This window comes from Engystomops pustulosus, chromosome 4 (genome assembly GCF_040894005.1).
Source record: "Engystomops pustulosus chromosome 4, aEngPut4.maternal, whole genome shotgun sequence".
Lineage (NCBI taxonomy): Eukaryota > Metazoa > Chordata > Amphibia > Anura > Leptodactylidae > Engystomops > Engystomops pustulosus.
The window spans coordinates 126,795,209-126,814,431 of NC_092414.1; the positions used below are offsets into that span (position 1 = coordinate 126,795,209).

Genomic DNA, 19,223 nt, shown 5'->3' on the forward strand with positions numbered 1-19,223 from the left:
TTACTAAAAGATGTGTTTAGGATTCTAACACAATTAATATGGACAGTTTGAGAAAATAGTATTTTGTATTCCTTTCTGAAGCCATATCTTTAATGAAGTTGCTTAAATGAAAGATCTCAAATTTAACCATTATTAAAACAACAAAAGTGGTGATCACGGGCTGTAAAATTCCTTATCCCTTAATTAAACAGCTCATTAATGCATTTGGAAAAGATAGCGGTCATGACCAGTCTGTAAACTGTTGACTTGTAATGGTCTGTGCACAGATTTAATGGCTTTCATTTCAAAAAGGAACTTCCCTGAAGTAATTCATTGCTAATTGTATCAAACTATGTGAATAATACTAATCTTCCAGAAATCAAGAGGAAGCCATACTGCAGAACACACAGGCACATAAAGAACATTGCCACCTGGAATAGAAACAATACAAAGCGGCCAAGGTCCACTAACTAATGGGTGATGGAGCATGTTGAGATCAAGATATAATATATAACATTTTATAGAAAAAAATTTAACTAGGCACTGGGATTGTGGTAATCTTCTTAAATTTGTTATCCATGGCCCCCTTACTTTTAAAATTATGCTAAAGAATCAAAAGGGCCCTGGGGGTGTTACCAGAGCCCCTCAGTGCTACAGATTCACAGGCTGTTACAATGAGTATAATATGTCTCACCTTTAAGGCTATGCTCACATCTGCAGGGGAACCAGTATTGCAGATTCTATAACAAATGTTTTAAAATTTGAACGGAAGCACAATGGACCCAGTAATAGTCAATAGTATCTTCTGGGCTCTGTTGGTGTCCATCATCTTACATATTGGGGGCTCACAGTTTTTTTTTTTATTATGCTGAGTTATTGCCTTAACATATTTTTAACAACATCCTCAAACATCAAAGAAAAAAGCATTAGTGACAACAAAAACTAAACAATTGATTAACGTCTGAAGCAAAAAACGGGGTAAGTGCCATTCTTTCTTCATCTATATTGGACTGTTTGAATGTATGTCACTATATGAATAGAGCACAACCCACCAAGAAACACCACACTCCTTGTTGTTTGATGTTTGTTGTTAAGTGTATGACATTTAAAGGAGAAGGCATACATATAATATTTGAAGGACTCTTTTTTTGAGCATATGAACCAATGCTGTACAGGCTGTACTTAAGAACACTCGACTTACAGACGACCCCTAGTTACAAACAGACCTCTGGATATTGGTAATTTACTGTACTTTAGCCTTAGGCTACAATAAACAGCTATAACAGTTATCACAGGTGTCTGCAATAAAGCTTTAATCCTGGTTCTTATGACAATCCAACATTTTTAAAATCCAATTGTCACAGAGACCAAAAAACATTTTGTCTGGGGTTACAATGATAAGGTATACAGTTCCAACTTACATACAAACTCAACTTAAGAACAAACCTACAGAACCTATCCTGTATGTAACCCGGGGACTGCCTGCATACTGTAACTGTCTAAACATAAGATAGTGACAAGTTAATATGGGCAAATTTATCATAGTATCTGATGCTTTATACCACCAATTAATGCTTTTCCGCAAAGCGTTACCCCAAAAATGTCGCTGTACCACATTTTTCTCAATATAGCTCCCCTTGGTGTTAGCTGTTTTTCTTTACTAGCTAATGACAGCCTTTAGACTTCATCATTGTTCTTACTGTATGCTTTCTACACAGTACTAACAATTGAATAATATTTATAGAACAACTCTTTTCCTAGGCAATTTTGTCAATTTACATTCTTCTAAATGAAAGCAAAAATGTGATAAAAAAATTGGGACTTTTTAAAAATGTTTTTAATGTCTGAGAAATTGGTAGGTGAAATAGACTGAGATCATTGCTGTACAGTCTTCGAATTTGTATTCCACCTTTTTAGAAATAAATAGCTCCCATAAAAGGCTAGATAACAAAGCAAATACAATAATGGTACTTTTGCCCACAAAAAAGCAGATGTCTTTGACAGTGGCATAAACAACAGCATGAAATTCAGAATGTTGTGATTTTCTGTGGGTGACACCAGTTTGAAGATTTTTGTACACTTAGAAGGTTACTTGGCTGACAACTGCTTATTTATCAAGGTGATGGCAGTCCTGGCACACATCTTTCCAAGTCCTACATGATTTCCTTGTCTTCTGGCATACAATAATGTGCCAGGCTATGAAAGCACAATCCACTACACAGTGACATAATAGCAGGTCTTCTGTCAAATGGAGGGCAAACATCTCTGAGCCAAGCACCTGTAGTCTCTACTGCTCTAAACATCGAATTCAGCACTGGAACATCCTAAAAGACATAGCAGGCTAGAATGTCTTCTTAGGATTAGAAGGTACATTTGTATGAATAATACGTAAGATAGAAGACCGCTGGGTAAAAATAGTGATTTCAATTGAGAGGAATGCATGCACAGAACTGATTTGTGTTTAAAGAGGACCTGTCACCCATAAAAAAGCACTAAGAGCTGCTTAATAAAGAAAGCAGCTCCTAGCACTATCTCAGATGCAGCAGTGTTACACTGCTAGTTTTATCTAGACCCTCTGATAACACTACCAAACACTGCTGCAGAGTACAATAAGAACGCCAGATTGCTTTGAGCATGTTCATAAGGGAGCGGGACTAGGAGGCGGTGACTGCCACTTGAAGCTCGGCAGCCACCGCCGGCCTACAGAGTGGGCAGGGTGGTCCGGGGAAGAGGCAGCGCCAGGACCGCCCCCTCATAAATACGCCGGACTGCTTTGAGTGTGGTCCGCCATTTCAATTGTACTTTGTGGCAGTGTCTGCTAGCTTTATCGGAGGGTTTTGGTAAAGCTAACAGTGTAACACTGCTGCATCTGAGATAGCGCTAGGAGATGCTTACTTTCGTAAGCAGATCCTAGTGCTTTTTTATGGGTGACAGGTCCTCTTTAAGAAACCAACAAGTCAAGTAGATTATAGGATGAATGCATCTGTGTAGCATTGTTTTGTGTTATTGGTGTGGACTGCCTGTTTGCACTTTAATGCACAACTGCTGAACATTGCCTTGTTTTCCCAAGACGAAGTGAATTCAGCGCACATTGTTATCAATATGTTTAGATTGCCTTTCCTTGCTCCTAACACAAGCATTTAGAAAAGGGAAGTGCTACAGTTGGATTTTGCTGCCTATTACATGGTCTATTGAGACACACATGTTCGTGGTAGAACTGCATAAGAACCAGTTAAGCGCAGCCATAAAGAATTCATTTAAAGTTTCTAGGGCCGTTATAGCACCAAGCTACTCCCGGTGAAAAATACAAAGCGAATATACTCATACATTACAAAAATAAAGCAATGAAGTTTAACTTTATGTTTTTATTTATGAGAGAACGACTCAATTCTGCCTCATCCTACAGTAATGCTGCTATAACTTATCACAATTATGCCTGCAATTGCAGTACGGAGATGACAGCCCTCAGCATGTCTGCTTCCTAATCAAAAGTAACCTATTCTGACAAAAGGAAAGGAGCAAGAGACCAAAGATTCTTCCTCATGTATATAAGTACAATGGTTTTGGGAAATTCCAGATTTATTGCTGTGTTTTAAAGGCAAACTAAAATGCAGTGTGACCTGTGGGCAGCATGGCATAGAGTAGAAGGAGCAGAAACGATTGAAATGGGAAAAAAATGTAATCTAGCTTTTTTCAATTAACTCTGCACTTGTACGGGTAGGAATAGATTGTCTGTTCATGATGTGGTCTTCAAGATGTGGCCAAAAGAAGACAATTAGTTCAGTTTTCCTATAATTCAATCTTTATTTGTGAATGTTTCATGTACCTGGATCTGCAGGTTACAAAACCAAAATAAAGCAGAAAAACTGCTTAATTATAGAAAAATTGGGATAATTGTTGACTTTCGTCCATACCTCAACTGCATTTCGGCCACAACATGAACAGACCATACCCTAAGAGATTACTGGGATAGTCTTCTTAAAAGACAGACAGTGATCTCTGTATGACTGTGTACTTTTTTGGATCGCCAACTGAGCTCCAAAGCTCCACATCCTTAGGACATGTTCTATCTTTCTCCTGGGTAAGGAACCACTCCATACGGCGCCATGTGCCCATTGCCGGCCAATTGGGGACGTATATACGTCCCCTAACGGCCAACTGAATGCAGCCTTAGTCAGTAATGGGATGAGGACTGCTATTTAAGCCATATAAGGACAGATATTCTACCTACAAAACAAAGTAGGTGTTGCGTCTCTATCCTTGCCTGCCAACTTGCTGTGATATAGATAGCTGCTTTATCTATAAATACTTTATCAGAAAACATCTTAGCACTTCCATGTGATTAGGCCGTACTTGGTACATTAGTTATAAGGTGGTTATCAGACACCTTCTAAAGTAACAGGAAGATTCAGGGACAATGTAAGCATATAGAGAAAGACACAACTGTGCTGTAAACAGCCAGTGGGTGACCAGTTTAAGCAGCTACAAATATTAGCAATTAACTGGTTAAATACTTTACATTACTTATTTTGTATCTTTCAATAGCCTTTATTGTGTTAACTATTAATTTGCTGCAACAAGGATATAGGAAATAAGTTACTCATCGATTGGTCAAAGTCCAATGGTACCCTATCGACTTCAATGTTTTGCTTCCCGGACTTGTTTTACTTATAGTAAAGGCATGTGAATACCCACTTAGCTAATCACTGGCCACATTGGTGACCACCTCACAAGTCCCTGGATAAGCGAGAATCTCCTGGCACTTCCTGTGGGTTTTGAGGACCTGAAAGTAAAGACTGGCAGGGACTGAGCAGTGTTGGAAATTGACCAGTGAAAAAAGTATATGTATCAATTTTTTTTCTCCCATAAGCCCCCCCCATCCTTAAACACAATTTGGAGACTCTCCTGACATGTCTGTTAAGACCATTGTTGGATAACACACCTAGCTGTTGAATATCATTGCTGGAGACCCTGTATCTCTATCCTGGCCTCCAGCCATTAAACCCAGACATAGTATATAACTAAAAAAGTAGTAGCACAATAGTGTAGGGACATCCCTGTTGAAGGCTGAGATACATAGACCAGTGACTGACCTGGGAAATATTGGAACAGTAAATGGTGGTGTACCCAAAAGCTTAAAGAATGAAGTACCAGGACAACCTTTTTTGGGGAAAATATATACACTATAATGTCAAAGAGGGATAGAAGTCGCCTTTAGTCAACTAAAATACTGGTATGACTTCTGAAGATTATAGATTACTGAAAAATGTTGCAATAATACAGAGATGAACTTACCCCTCAAAATCATTAGTCACTATAACCGGGTGATGATCAAATCTTTGTCATCTACACATGCTGGCGGCACATGCCCAGTAACAGAGCTATCATTATTGTAATATTTAATGCATTTATAATGATAAAAACATGTCCGCTGGAAGTTACGGGAAGGTATTTTGATGAGGATTTGGGACATGAACACATACATATTGTATAATTCAGGCAATTGCAATCCATTATGTATGTTTTTTCCTCACAAAGCCTACTATTTGTACTGGCTTGAAAATGTAATTATAGATAATACTTGCATGACTAGCGAGAAAACAATGTACAAATGGGGCATGGAAAATTCACTCCAATCGCACCTTAAACAACAAAGCTTATGTTCTGGCTAAAGTGAAGGAAATTCAAGCAGATAATATTCTGCATGAAGCACTAGGTGAGTTCTGATAAACTGCATGTGAAAAGGCAGCAAATTTAACCATCAAAAAGAAAAAGAAACAGTAACATTCTACTATGGAAGCAATTCTGTCAGTGGCATTTTTATGATTGTTATTCTCCACTTTTCATGCAATATATTCAGCTAATATTCCTGAACAGGGAAAAATTACAGTAATCGTATTGAATATAAAATGATACATTAAATAAGAACATTGCAATGCAAGATTCAATGGAAAGAAATAAACCTTGATTTGTTGCTTACAAGAAAACAAGAAAAGGTAATTCAATGGCCAAACAATAGATATTTGTTAGATTTTTTTTTCTTTTTTAATCGCTGAAGCAACTGACATTAAATAGGAGATGTGTTTCCATAGCAGCAGGCTGAAAGCCAGGATATTTCAAGTTTGCTATAGCTCATGTATGGATAGTGATGCTCATTATTTAATAAAATGCATGTGACTAGGATACACAGAAACACATGTGACTGAGTGCTGATGAGAACATGTGCTTTGCATACACATGCGAACATGTGACCTTGCGTCCTGACAAACAGACAAGGCATTCAGGAACAAGGATACAGCTGGTTAGACACACTCTTCTAGAGACATATCTGGGAAAGAAAAGAGAGAAAACTTCAAGTGGAAAGGCCATGCACAAAAAGCAAGAGGTATCCAGCAAAGTGACCATAACCAAAGCCACAGCAGTCATTAGTTTAAACTGCTATAAACGTAAAGACCTTCTTAATACGTTAAATTTAAAGTTAAAAATACAATATCAAAACACAGAATAGCAAGGAAAATCACTGTGTAATATATTTGTTGTATAGTTTTCATCTAAAGTCATCATTGATCCCTATTGCTTAAGTCTTAATGATATTCCACTTTGACACACTGTGAACATACTGTTCATTGATTTTGAGTCACCGATCAATCCTATTTAATGTCCAACTGTTACAAATCAAGGCTGGCTTGTTATGTCTATGACAAGCGCTTGCCCTTTAACACTGACCACCACAACCGCCGGAATCAGCTATCTGACCATATATTGTCTTTTTGTCTGTATATGGTAGTACATCTCAGCCTCTTCCAGTTGGAAGCCATACCTCCTGACAGGTGGGTCCTGACATTGGTAGTTTAACAGATCATCATATAGAAAAACCCTATAGATCATTTAGAAAAGCCTGTAGCTGGATGATCTAGAAAAAACCCTATAGTAGGATAATATTCTTATAGCTTATATAGAATATGATGACAATTATATATATCAGTAGCTGCTTGATCTGTAAATTGATATGTAGTATATAGCCATTTCCTATTCGGGTTGTCTTTTTTTCTTTAAATTCAATACCTGTTATACTTTACATAACATTTAACAGTATCACACGTAACAGCAACACCATTACAATAAAATTTAACTCAAGTATATTATATACCAAGAGATCTTATTGTATAGTCATAATTATAATAAGATAATAATAAAAAGGTATTTTACACTCTTCAGTTTATAGAGAAATAATACTGAGGCGTCCATATTTCATAACTGGCCATACATATACAGTCATTCTTTAACATCTAACATTTTCCACCATGACACTGTGTGTTGTTTTTCTCGATTGCTTCACTTTGGTTTGTGAGAAATAAATGAATACTTTCTCCCGTGTGCCAAAACAAAGGAATGATTGTCCCCCTGGAAGTATTGAACACTTTTGTGTAGTGGTAAAGCTTCTGTAATACCTCAGGGAGCTCAGTCTAATCGTGTAATGTTACAGAATGGAACAACTGGCTTAGGCTCTTGTAACATAACATGACCTCTACCTTACAATTCACATGTGCTTAGATTAGGTGGATTTCTGAATTAACATTATACTTAACTAAGTCTCTGTTTTAATGCACAACTTCTATAAAGTCAGCCAATCATGGATTACTCTCCCTAATACAACCGTAATGGTCAGTGAGATGCTATGTTTGATATTATGCACCTTTAGTCTTTAAATACACTCAATGGGGGGAATTTATAAAGCCTTGTCCACCAGTTTTCTGGCAAACAAGGCATTTATAAAGTCTCATCCCCACTATTTTTCTAGCTTTTCCACCAAGAGGGAATGAGGTAGAGGTTGGGGCCAGTCAGAGGATGGGTAGGGGCCATGCCCACGCTGACGTATGTACTGTCGTGTTAGAAAACTGGTGAATACTATAGCTAAAATCTCCACCAGCTCCAACCAGAGTCTCTTAGTATATCCACCACAACGTGAGTTGGCAGGGGGGGGGAGCGAATTTTAAGACTTGAGTTTAACATGTAGCTGGCTAGTTATTTGAAGTGTATGGCCAGCTTTATTCTCAACCTGCTACTTCAGTCTATAAAAACAAGGTGCTCTATACTTTACACTTTTTATATTTTACATGACTTGCATAGCTATAATACAAACCAAACCTTAGGTACATTCAAGGGACCCCTCAGTTTTACTTTTCTCTATGGTTCTGTTCATAGTAGATGTGTAGCTGCCATTTACATTGGAGTTGTTACAGCTATGATGGGGCCATTTTCAAACTGATAAATCAAATCCCCTGTAGACTTGATTGACTTATTTGACTTATTTGACTTGATTGCCCTATTTGAATGATACAAATACTGAAAAGAACTCCCTGTTGGTGGGACAAGCCCTTTATGTTTCTCCTACTACTGACACCATTGTGGTCAATTATGCAAAGAAAATGGACTTTATAACCTTATTTCAATCCTAAAAATTACCCAATTTTTACTGCTTTTGAGTAGGGGAACATGTGAATCATGATGTTCGGGTTATTAAAGTTCATCATTTAGAATTCTAACAGCTGAAGACGAACAAATAGCATGTGAACTTAATCCCACTGCCAAGCTGTAAGGTGATGTACAAATAAGCTCATATGCTTTACTTAATTAAACCAATTAAAATAATATTGATCACAACTTTTGAATATCATAAAAATTTTATTCTGTTACTTTATAATGCAGTTTATGGTCAGTACCTTATTGTTTTTTCATTCTGTAGGTTATACAGTCTTCTTACATACCGCCCTAGTTACAATTGTACCTCTCTCCGCACAGTGACATCTCTGGATGCATGTAATCTACTGTAATTTAGTCCCAGGCTGCAGTGATGAGCTGTAAGGTGTCTGCAATTAAGTTTTATTGATAATCCTTGTTCCCTTGTCACAGGGACCAAAACATAATTTGTCTAGAGTTACACATAGAGAATATACCAGTTCTGACTTACATACAAATGCAACTTAAGAACAAACCTAAAGAACCTTTCAAGTACATGACGTGGGGACTGCCTGTAATTGTATTCTAATCCTCTGGTCAAGGAAAATATAACTTTAATTTGTAATTTAAAGGGGGTCTCCCAATAGCATGGCAGGTCACCAGGAACCAATGATAGTAAAGGGGGATCTGTAAGGTGATAATTATTTTATTTAATATATTATGCTTTTCTTTTTTCATGTTAGTGATGGCCAGGGAACCTCTTCCAACTATATTCGAGTGGGTATTTTTAAAGAGTGCTTTAAAAGTTTGGTATGTAGCATAGTTAAATTCTTTGCATTGATGTTTCTCAACTTAAGTCCTTGACAGGTCATCCTGCATTGCTGATTTAATTGGGGTCAACACACAAGAAACTCTCAAAGGTGTAGGATACCCTTAAACATGTGCTGTTGGGAGTATTTGAGAACTGATGTAAAAGAATATGGCTGTACATCAAAATACAGTCACTGTCAGACATCTATGGTTGTTCTTGATAACTAATTACTTTGTATCGCTCATATGTAATTAACATATATTATCCATAAAAAATTAAGTGCAAACATCACTATAGAAAACAATGCAAAATTAATTGAGTGATCCCATTTTGTAATTTTGTTACACAAAAGTTGCACATTTACATTTTATCATTAATATTATTATATTCCATGTATTCTCCCCATGCATATAGTATATATACTATATATTCTCCCTATATGCATGGGGAGTAATATAATAATATTAATGATTAAGATGTAAATGTGCAACTTATACAAAATGGGATCATTCAAATAAATGTATGGTTTGCACATCACAGTAGGCCTCAGTTGGGCCAACCACATCCTGCATATCTGTAAAGGTATAGTAAGGACCGGGTGGTATTTGAGCCCAAATACATGTCAAATAACATTTTTTCACTCCTATTATATTTTAAATGACATGAGTTGGCCATTGTCCATCCTGATGACATTTTATGCCTTTCCTTATCCGCACCTTTATTCTGTAATACACAGCAGAACAATGTACTTGAGTTGGTCAAGAACCATCATCACTGTTCTATAACATGTTATCTAGAAATAAAAAACAGAACTATCTTTATGAATAAGAGGAATCTACAGCGGTTATTCTGAAGTGAAGAATTACATATAAGAAGACTGCAGTTTGTCAGCACCTTTAGATACTGTATTTAACTTTTCTCAACTCACACATGAGAAAGAGATGCAAAATAAGATGAAACATGAAAGCAGGAAGCCAACTAAGGAGATACAAGGATGGCTGCTGGATTCCAATTATCATGTGGACTAGCCTATGAAACTATCAAAAGTGTATGCTACAAAAATATTATGAATAGAAAGAAAAAAATACTTAGGTCCTACTCATTCATTCATACACAGATCCATGTACTACAATGATTGAATTGGATGAGTGAAAATGGATCAGAATCCCTGGTCCGTGAAAAAATAAACATTTTATCGTTTTCAGGCTTCTCACAAACGTGGAAGATGGTTAAGTGTATAGTAGGAACATTTTCACCAGTAGCAGCATTTTGGAGACAGTATCCAATTACCTTGTGAATTTACCTCCCCATTTTAATGGTGCCCTGAGCAGCCATCTATACTGCCCATCTCTCCTCCTATTCTGATGTAACCCATACAATAGTGGATATCATTTATAGCCATGTTTGATCACTGGCTTAGTTCCTCATTACGTCTCCCTTACAATAATAAAAATATTGTACTGTGACTGCAATATAGTACATGAGTACCCGGAACAGCTGGCCATTAAATACATCCGTTGTTCCCACAATTTGCCAGGCTGTTGTATAGTAAATCAAAGCTCAGTTCATGATATTTATCTGTGAACCTGCTCATCATAAATATAAGCTTGAAAATCAGCAAGAGGGAGATATAATTTGTGGCTTTTTCGGAAGGAACAGCTGCAGGCAATACCACCGAATTTACTACGCTTGGTATGGGAAAGTAAAAATGCTTCAATATTCCTGTCCTTGTCTGAGAACCGATTGTGAAAGGCCCTAGAAATAAGCTAATGGTTCACAATGCCTCCACATAACACCTGCACAAGCTCATTGCCACTTCTACTAATGCCAAGCAAGCAATTTACGTAAAATCTAACAAATCATATAATACAGAGAATCAGCTGCACTGCATTAGTCAGTCAATGGTAGCTATTTAAAGCCATTATATATATATATATATATATATATATATATATATATATATTACAGTATGCTTAGGTCATAATGAATTTAGATTACATATAGATCTACCGGTGCTACGGGTAAAAATATATCACGTTATTTAACATGCAGCAAAAAAACAAACCAGAAGATTTATGTAACTGACGAGCTCTATTATGTCTAAATTATGTTTAACTCCATTAAACATAATAAAACCAACACAACCAAAAATGTATTTCAATGATCATTGATCAGAAATCACTCAATACTCCCTCTTTAAGCAGCAGGGGTCATAACCAAAGGTTTTTCACCAGTTACACTGCTTGTTGGATATAATAAGGAAACAAATTCATCCATCAATAACCCAATAAAATGAGGCAATAACATAATTAATGATCTATTTAAGCTATTTAGCATTAGTTAACATAGATACTATGATAGTTTATCTAGAAAAAAAGGTGTTCATTATATTATGGCTTCTATGCCTACTTCCTAACAAAAGTACATTATGTAGCTTCATATAGGACGAACAAAAAGCCATATCTAATATTATTGATCTAATAGTTGGTCAGCATGGTTTTTAACAATAAGGTCAAATCAGAAGGCCAAAGCTGTGTTATCTAATGATCCATACCAGCGGCTACCTAGAAAAAATTACATTTATCCAGATGACAACTACTGTCGACAGTGTTCATCCCACTGAAGCCACAATTAATCCCTAAAAGCTCTCGCTCATCATCGGATACGGAAACCACTTATAATACAATAGTATATTAAGATGTATTCTGCAAATAGCTGGTGCAAACAATCACCAGTGGATGACAGGACTAAGGCCAAATACAAGTAATAGCTAAATCTACCAATAAATACAGTATTTACTGTAATGTTACGGATACATAATCCCAGCTAAAATGTTGTCAGCCCACATATGTGTCCAGATGACAAATGAAGCCACCCTTGAAGCTATATATCTTCTGAGCTATTCGGATCATCAGCAAAGTGTAATGTTCATATTAGTGTCGGGACAACTTCTTCAGAGAGGTTTATTTTAGGTGACCGTTGCAGTTTAAAGGCTACAAGTGTGAAGTCTATAGCATTAAGTGTGTAATCCAATTATTCCACAACTAATCATGCTAGAAAAAATTCTCACGTGAGGAGATGCCGGGATATCTCCATTTAATGTAAAACTTATAAGTACACATTAGAAGGAACATACTCTGTATTTTTAGAGGAAGTTGAACAATTTTTCTTTATCCATATATAATTTATGTGTATTATTAAATATAAAGGTCTGAACATAGATAGATAGACGATAGAGTGGGAGCTGCTGGATGGATGGATATGAGATAGATAGTTATGATCTAAAGTAGATAGATAGATAGATAGATAGATAGATAGATAGATAGATAGATAGATAAAGATATGAAATAGACAGGAAGTTGGATGGATTGATATGAGATAGATATTATAGATTGATGTGAAATAGATAGGTAGGTATGTAGACAAAACGAGATAGCGAAGAGCTGGATGGTTTATAGAGAGATGGATGTATATAATAGGAATTTCTGAATAAACTATTATGGGCTGCATTACCCCATGTAATATGATGAAGTAGATTTATTGGCAGTGTTAGGAATAAAACGCTATGCAATTCACTACATGTTCCCATATCTACAAGCCAACTGGCAGCCTCAGCTCTGCTACATCAGCACAGGTTATACTCCCAACATGACACATTTCACACAGAAAGGCAATAACTTAAGTTCCGCTACGACTTGATGACTTGACATAAGATGTTGCTTTTGGCACATGTCATATAGTAAAGGGACCTGTCAGACAATTGTCCTCACGACTGCATTTACTTTTTCTATAGTAAGCATAGTGTCCTGTACACAGCAAATAAAATTATAGAGCTGGGACCCTTCTGACAGGTCTCTTGTAAAGCCAGCGTGAGCGGTTACAGGTCAATCGATACCACGACTATCAATGTAACTTCACAACACTTTATATTTACTTTTAACCTCTTAAATAATCCAATGTTGTCACCATGTTGTGTAAATGTCACTTGAAGCTCATTAAATCTTAATGTCTGCACTAAGGATAACACAGTTGTACACAGCAGCATAAAAACCCTTGTGATAAACAGCATTGGAAGAAGTCGGCATAGAAAAGGACTGTTACTAATAATAATCCTCATGCCATCTGACGTCTGCGCCGATACACAACATTCCCTCTTACCCTGGAAATATAACGGTTTGGGAAAGATAACTGAAGGCACTGACAACACTGGAAGCCTTGTCTAACCAGTTTAGGAAGTCTGCCATGAAGCTTTTTATTCTCTTTCCCTTAATAGTAGATTTGCTAATGAGATGCAATGATGAAAATTGGAATAATATGATGATGGAACAATCTATGAAGACTGCACATTTTAGAGCTGGGCCACCATAGTCACAGAAAGCTATACATGAAAAGAATAAATGTGTTCACGAGTTGTAAAATAACTAAACAGGTATAACATAACCTAGGGGAAGACTCGCTGTTACCGCTAGATGACCCTGACGGAGAACTTTGAACTTGAGGCGCTTGTAGTTATAGAGTATTTGTTTCACCTGTGTAAGACCAGATGATGAACACACAATGTAGTGTTACAATGAAAGACAATACCCAGCGTGACCTCATATTCACCTCCATGTTCCTCATGGGGGTCATTATTAATTAATTTAACCTTTTCATTGCTGGCCCTCACATTCAGGTCCCTCATTTGGGCCGGAAAAGCTTCCAATACTTTTATTTTATCCCCATAAGGTGGAACTTTAGCTGATCAGCAAGTTCTGAACTCCTCACCCTTAGACGTGAAGTTTTTAAACAGGCGGTTTAGTTTAGTGCATCCCAAAGCGAAGGAATTGTATGAATCAAGTTGGCCAGAACATGAAAGGTTTCTGCTCCCCACCCCCTATAGCTCCACAGCTTAAACAATAGAGCAGTATTGAATCTCCTCTTGTAATGTGCTTAGGAAAGCAGCCTCACCAGTGGGGAAAGTTTGCTGCCAGTAAAATTGATCATAAAACTCGGAATGGTTCTTCTTAGGCTTTTGCGTAGAGACATAAAGATGAATCATGGCTGACAGTTATTACAAAGTAAACTTGCCTTTATTTATCTTTTTACACTTTAACCCTACACACTGGACGCTCCTTGGACGCGGTCTTTTTTTATTTATGTATTTTTATTTTGTGGCTAGCTATGGTAACATAACAGTAAGGGATCATCTAATAAATCCCAGATGTGGATTTGGTAAATACTTGCATGTATTTCCCTTGGCATTGCAGTAAGTTTCTGATAACTATTTCTTGCCATCATGCACATTGCAGCTGATGGTGTCCCACAGCACAGCACTGAGTGTCACTCTGAGTGCACTCACATATCCCATTCAAGTACAAGAGTGGGGACTTGTCAGCTTTACACAAATGTGGAATAGCTTGTCCTAATCTTTACCTCCATGGCACTAGGTGGAAGGAGCACCTCATGCCAGTAAACTGCATTAGGAGGAGAAGGCAATGCATGGGGGAGACATCATATCATCGCATGGCATTAAGACATTCAAAGTGATGGCAGAGCAGGAGAGTCTCCCTACAAGAAGTGCAGGGCGCCCCCCTGGAGATGGGCACGGTGCATGGCACAGGGGAAGGTACTTACATTCTGTCAGAAACTAGCAGTCGGCTATCGACCATCATATCAGGCAGAAAATCCAGCTTGAAGGAAGAAGTCATGGTGCTGCCGCCTGCACTCCGCTCTGCTAATAACAATGTGCTCTGCTGGAACAACAAGACAGGCAGGGACAGGTGCACGAGGCCTCCCCAAGGCAGCAGCACAAGGAGCCGGCACTTGTCACATTCTCTCCCCCTCTTGTTTTCCTCCAATCCCTTCTGAAATCCACTGCTGAGGCAACTGTCTATAGAGGACCAGGTGCTGAAAGCAGAGGAGGAGCTCCGCGCCTGCTGCAGCTCCTGTTAACCCCTGCACAACTGTGTGCCACCAGCATCTCTCATACATGCACACTCCACATGGTGGATAGAATCAGAGATGAGCCATAGACATCACTGGATACAGAGGAGATATTAGATATGTGGTGATAAATACATAAAACAGAAAGATAAGCAAGTAGGGGGATATATAGATAGTAGAAAGATAGAAACTGAGATATATAGATATTAGATTACATTGATAAGAGGTGATAACATATAGAAAATAGACAGATAAACATGTAGAAGATAGAAACTGAGATATATAGATATTAGATTACATTGATAAGAGGTGATAAACATGTAGAAGATGGAAAGTGAGATATATAGATATTAGATTACATTGATAAGAGGTGATAAACATGTAGAAGATGGAAAGTGAGATATATAGATATTAGACTACATTGATAAGAGGTGATAACATATAGAAAATAGAAAGATAAACATGTAGAAGATGGAACGTGAGATATATAGGTATTAGATTACATTCATAAGAGGTGATAATATTTAATATAAAGATAATGAGAAATAATAGAGCGACTGATTAACTATTCAATGGAAGAGATATCAGATAGATATGAGATTGATAGATGAATACATAAATTGAAAGATAGATACATAGACTGATGGATATTCAATAGATATAGAATTGAAAGGTAGATAGACATGATATAAATAGATGATAGATATTATATAGATATGCAAAACATAGATAGATATAAAATATATAGATGTAGGAGCTAGTAGAAGGATATGGGATGTACATATAAGCGATAGATCATGTTGAGATTGAATAGGGGCACTAAATGTCTATTGTACAATTTTATATAATAATTGTTTTTATGAAATATCTATAGCTCTTAAAATATATTTTACGTACATTGTTGTCTATTAAAATATACCTTATAGTTCTAGCAATTTGAAATACATATATGCCTATATATATTTATATATAAACCCCCTACATATTACCAATATTTACTGTTCAGTTCTTTCTCTTCGGCGCTCTCTATGATAACTACATGTTGCTGCCTGACCATTATTTATTTATATATGTGTACATTATAAGGAGCGTTATCATCCAATGTAGAAGATAGAGTGATGCCTTTGGGTTATCAACTTGTTTTTCTATGTGCTTTGAAGTTGTTTCCACACACTGGAGATGATGATGATCCCAAGTATATTACAGGGAGCAATGTATACATTTGTGCTTATATTCTAAAGTTCAACATTCTAAAGTCCAACAAGTTAAATTCATTAATGGGTGCTACATGAATGGCCTATTGTTATTGTGTGTTAAATTGTAGCCTTCCAAGTACACATTTTACTATGTATGGTATGAAAATTAGTAGATATTGGATTATGGCTGATATTTTATGGTTCTATTGATAGAATGGTAACCAGGTCTGTATCTACTGTTGCTTTAAGAGTAGTAGTGCCTGATGTGTATACAGTGACATTACATGGCATTCATGGCAGTAGATGAATATTTTTCTATGAAAAAAAAAAACTGCATAAACTGCAAACAATAATTCAATTTTTTTCATTATAATCTAATATATTGACGCCCACCACAATAATTTCTAATCTAATCTAATATCATTTTTATTCATACATATATTCACTGGTGACTATACTATCCTGTTATCTGAGAGGTTACCTAAGCTCCTCTAGAAGCACATCACGGGCATTGGTAAGACAACTGGTTTAAAACATTCAGCAAAATTTGCTTTATTTACAGCCTATGTGACACCTATTAACACCTTGCAAGTAACTAACAGCTAATGTAATTGTTTAGACTCCGCAGTGGTTCTCAACCTTTCTAATGCTGTGACCCCGCAATACAGTTCCTCATGTTACGGTGACCCCAAACCATGTACAAGAATATTGTATTTGTACCAAAAATCGTGGCTCCGATGGCTTTAGGCGATCCCTGTGTTTTGGTCGTTCAACCCCCGCCGGGGTCGCGACCCACAGGTTGAGGACCGCTGGTTTAGAGGGTTTTCTCATATTTGGGCTATTAGGACACTTTACATCAGGACCCTCCTTTGTCAGCAAGAAAAGCAAGTGACATTGGCAGACATGGCCATATCACCTCTAGTGTGCACAATTTGGAAATCGAAACAATCTTATTGAGGGTAGTTAAGGAATCTATAAATGTTACTTTAAGTCCGGACTTGGAGGCATACTTTGATGCCGGCTCTTGATGGCAGGAAAGCCTTCTTCCCTCAATGTGAATATCACTTATCACTAAAAACTTATACATGTGATTCTTAATCATCAGTCAGAGATTACTGGACTCCAAGCCAGCTATAGCATTTCTTTCAAGCCTAGATCTGGTGATTTAGTTCACTATGGGGAACACAAATAGGAGGGAAATCTTCATCATGGCTTCCGTCTTAAGCAATTAGTCCATAAAGTTTAGATAACTATCAACCACAAACTTGTCCAGTCAACCTTACACCCCACCCCACGTATACTGGCATTGTCAGAGATGGGCCATTGCCTGTGAGAACAGAAGGATCCAAATGGCCCCTCAATATTTCTCTTGCCCCCATAAATATTAAAGTGTCAACCATTTTTTTTAGATATTTTTATTGCTTGCCTTTTATTAGGATAAGTGACTAATATAAGATTGACAGAGAGGGTCAGTGAAACCTAGCTGGCATATAATAAGCACTGTTGATTAATAAAACTATTTCCTCATTTACCGCTTTTATCTAATGCATATTGGCAAATTTAGTATTATAATACAGTTACAGTTATCTATGATATAACTTATCGCAGTATGAGCAAAGTCATGTTTTATGCCTACAGTAAATGCACCTCACAATACAACATCACACACCTCACAATACAATATCTGATTTCACAATATAATATCTCACATCTCAAAATAAAATATGACGTTTTACAAAAATATGTCACGTCTTACAATATAACTTATCTAACAATATAATATTTCATTTCCAAACCTCCCATCCATATTCCACATGATGCAACATTTCTGTAAATCTGGGAATTCCCCAACAACCTCTCATCCCATTTTACAATTGAAGATAAAAGATAAATAGACTTGGTGTGAGGCTCAAGATATACTTAGCTTGTCGAGATCCCTGAAACTAATTTAACAGACATAATACATGCTGGCAATTCCACACAGACCTTCTCGATGACCATTATATTAGCAGTGGTGATAGAGGTGAAAATGCTTATATATTGCTGCTTCCAGGCAGACAGACCAGACAAATGAACACAGAATATTTAGGTTACTCCGTCAATACTCCTATTCATTCCTTACTATATTTTCCTATATATGGTGCAATTTATTGATTAATGAACATAATATTTTGGAGACTTGAAAATATTTACATGAGGAATGCTATCAGGTATGATAAAACGCTTTCTCAATTTACTGGTCAATGCATCTGCTATTCAAATTATTGTGAGCTGATTTTCAGTAACCTGTTTTTTAATATAGGCACCTACAATAAGTCTGCAGGACATAGAATGTCACAGGAAGTCCCGAGTCCTGCTGCCACTGAGTCACATGATCCACTGCATCTGCCGACAACAGAGGGGGATTTACCACAGCTTCAACAGCCGTGATTTAGTCGCAATTCTATTCCAATTAATTGTTAATCATAATAATATTCTTTATTATGAAAATGAGCATCTGCATTGAAGTGAAAAAGTTGAGACTGTTCGCTGTGCCCCATTCCATGTCGTTCTCCCTGCTCTTTTCTTCTATCTAATGTAAAAAGTATAGCATTGCATTTGTAGTTATTTTACTTTCTCTGTTGTCTGTGATAGACAAGGCAGCAGTCACACAAGAACCTGACCATCCTTCATCCTGTACTACATCCCTCAGCACACACTTCTGGCAGCTGAATCTCTTCTTGTCTAACACGATGCATAAAGCACGATGAACTACACAGAGCTCTCCTTCAAGCACTGTGAGGCGTGGCTATGCAGGAGATTCATGAATAAGCTAGACTCAGCTTCAGTAAAGATGCTGATCGGACTCACTTCAA

At 37.0% G+C, this 19,223-nt stretch overlaps 1 protein-coding gene across 25 annotated transcripts in view; it reads right to left on the reverse strand.

Moving 5' to 3' along the window:
- CELF2 (CUGBP Elav-like family member 2) overlaps positions 1–19,223 on the reverse strand; it is a 330,610-nt gene that overhangs the window by 287,269 nt on the left and 24,118 nt on the right. The window contains exon 1 of one of the 25 annotated variants that reach the window (XM_072147382.1): positions 14,864–15,143. The exons of 20 other annotated variants lie outside the window; for them this stretch is intronic. In XM_072147382.1, the coding sequence (XP_072003483.1) occupies positions 14,864–14,937 (74 nt within the window). In that variant the 5' untranslated portion in view covers positions 14,938–15,143. Of the gene's footprint in view, positions 1–14,863; positions 15,144–19,223 lie in introns of those variants that run through there. 4 more of the 25 variants (XM_072147386.1, XM_072147391.1, XM_072147393.1 and 1 more) reach the window with 4 other exon arrangements.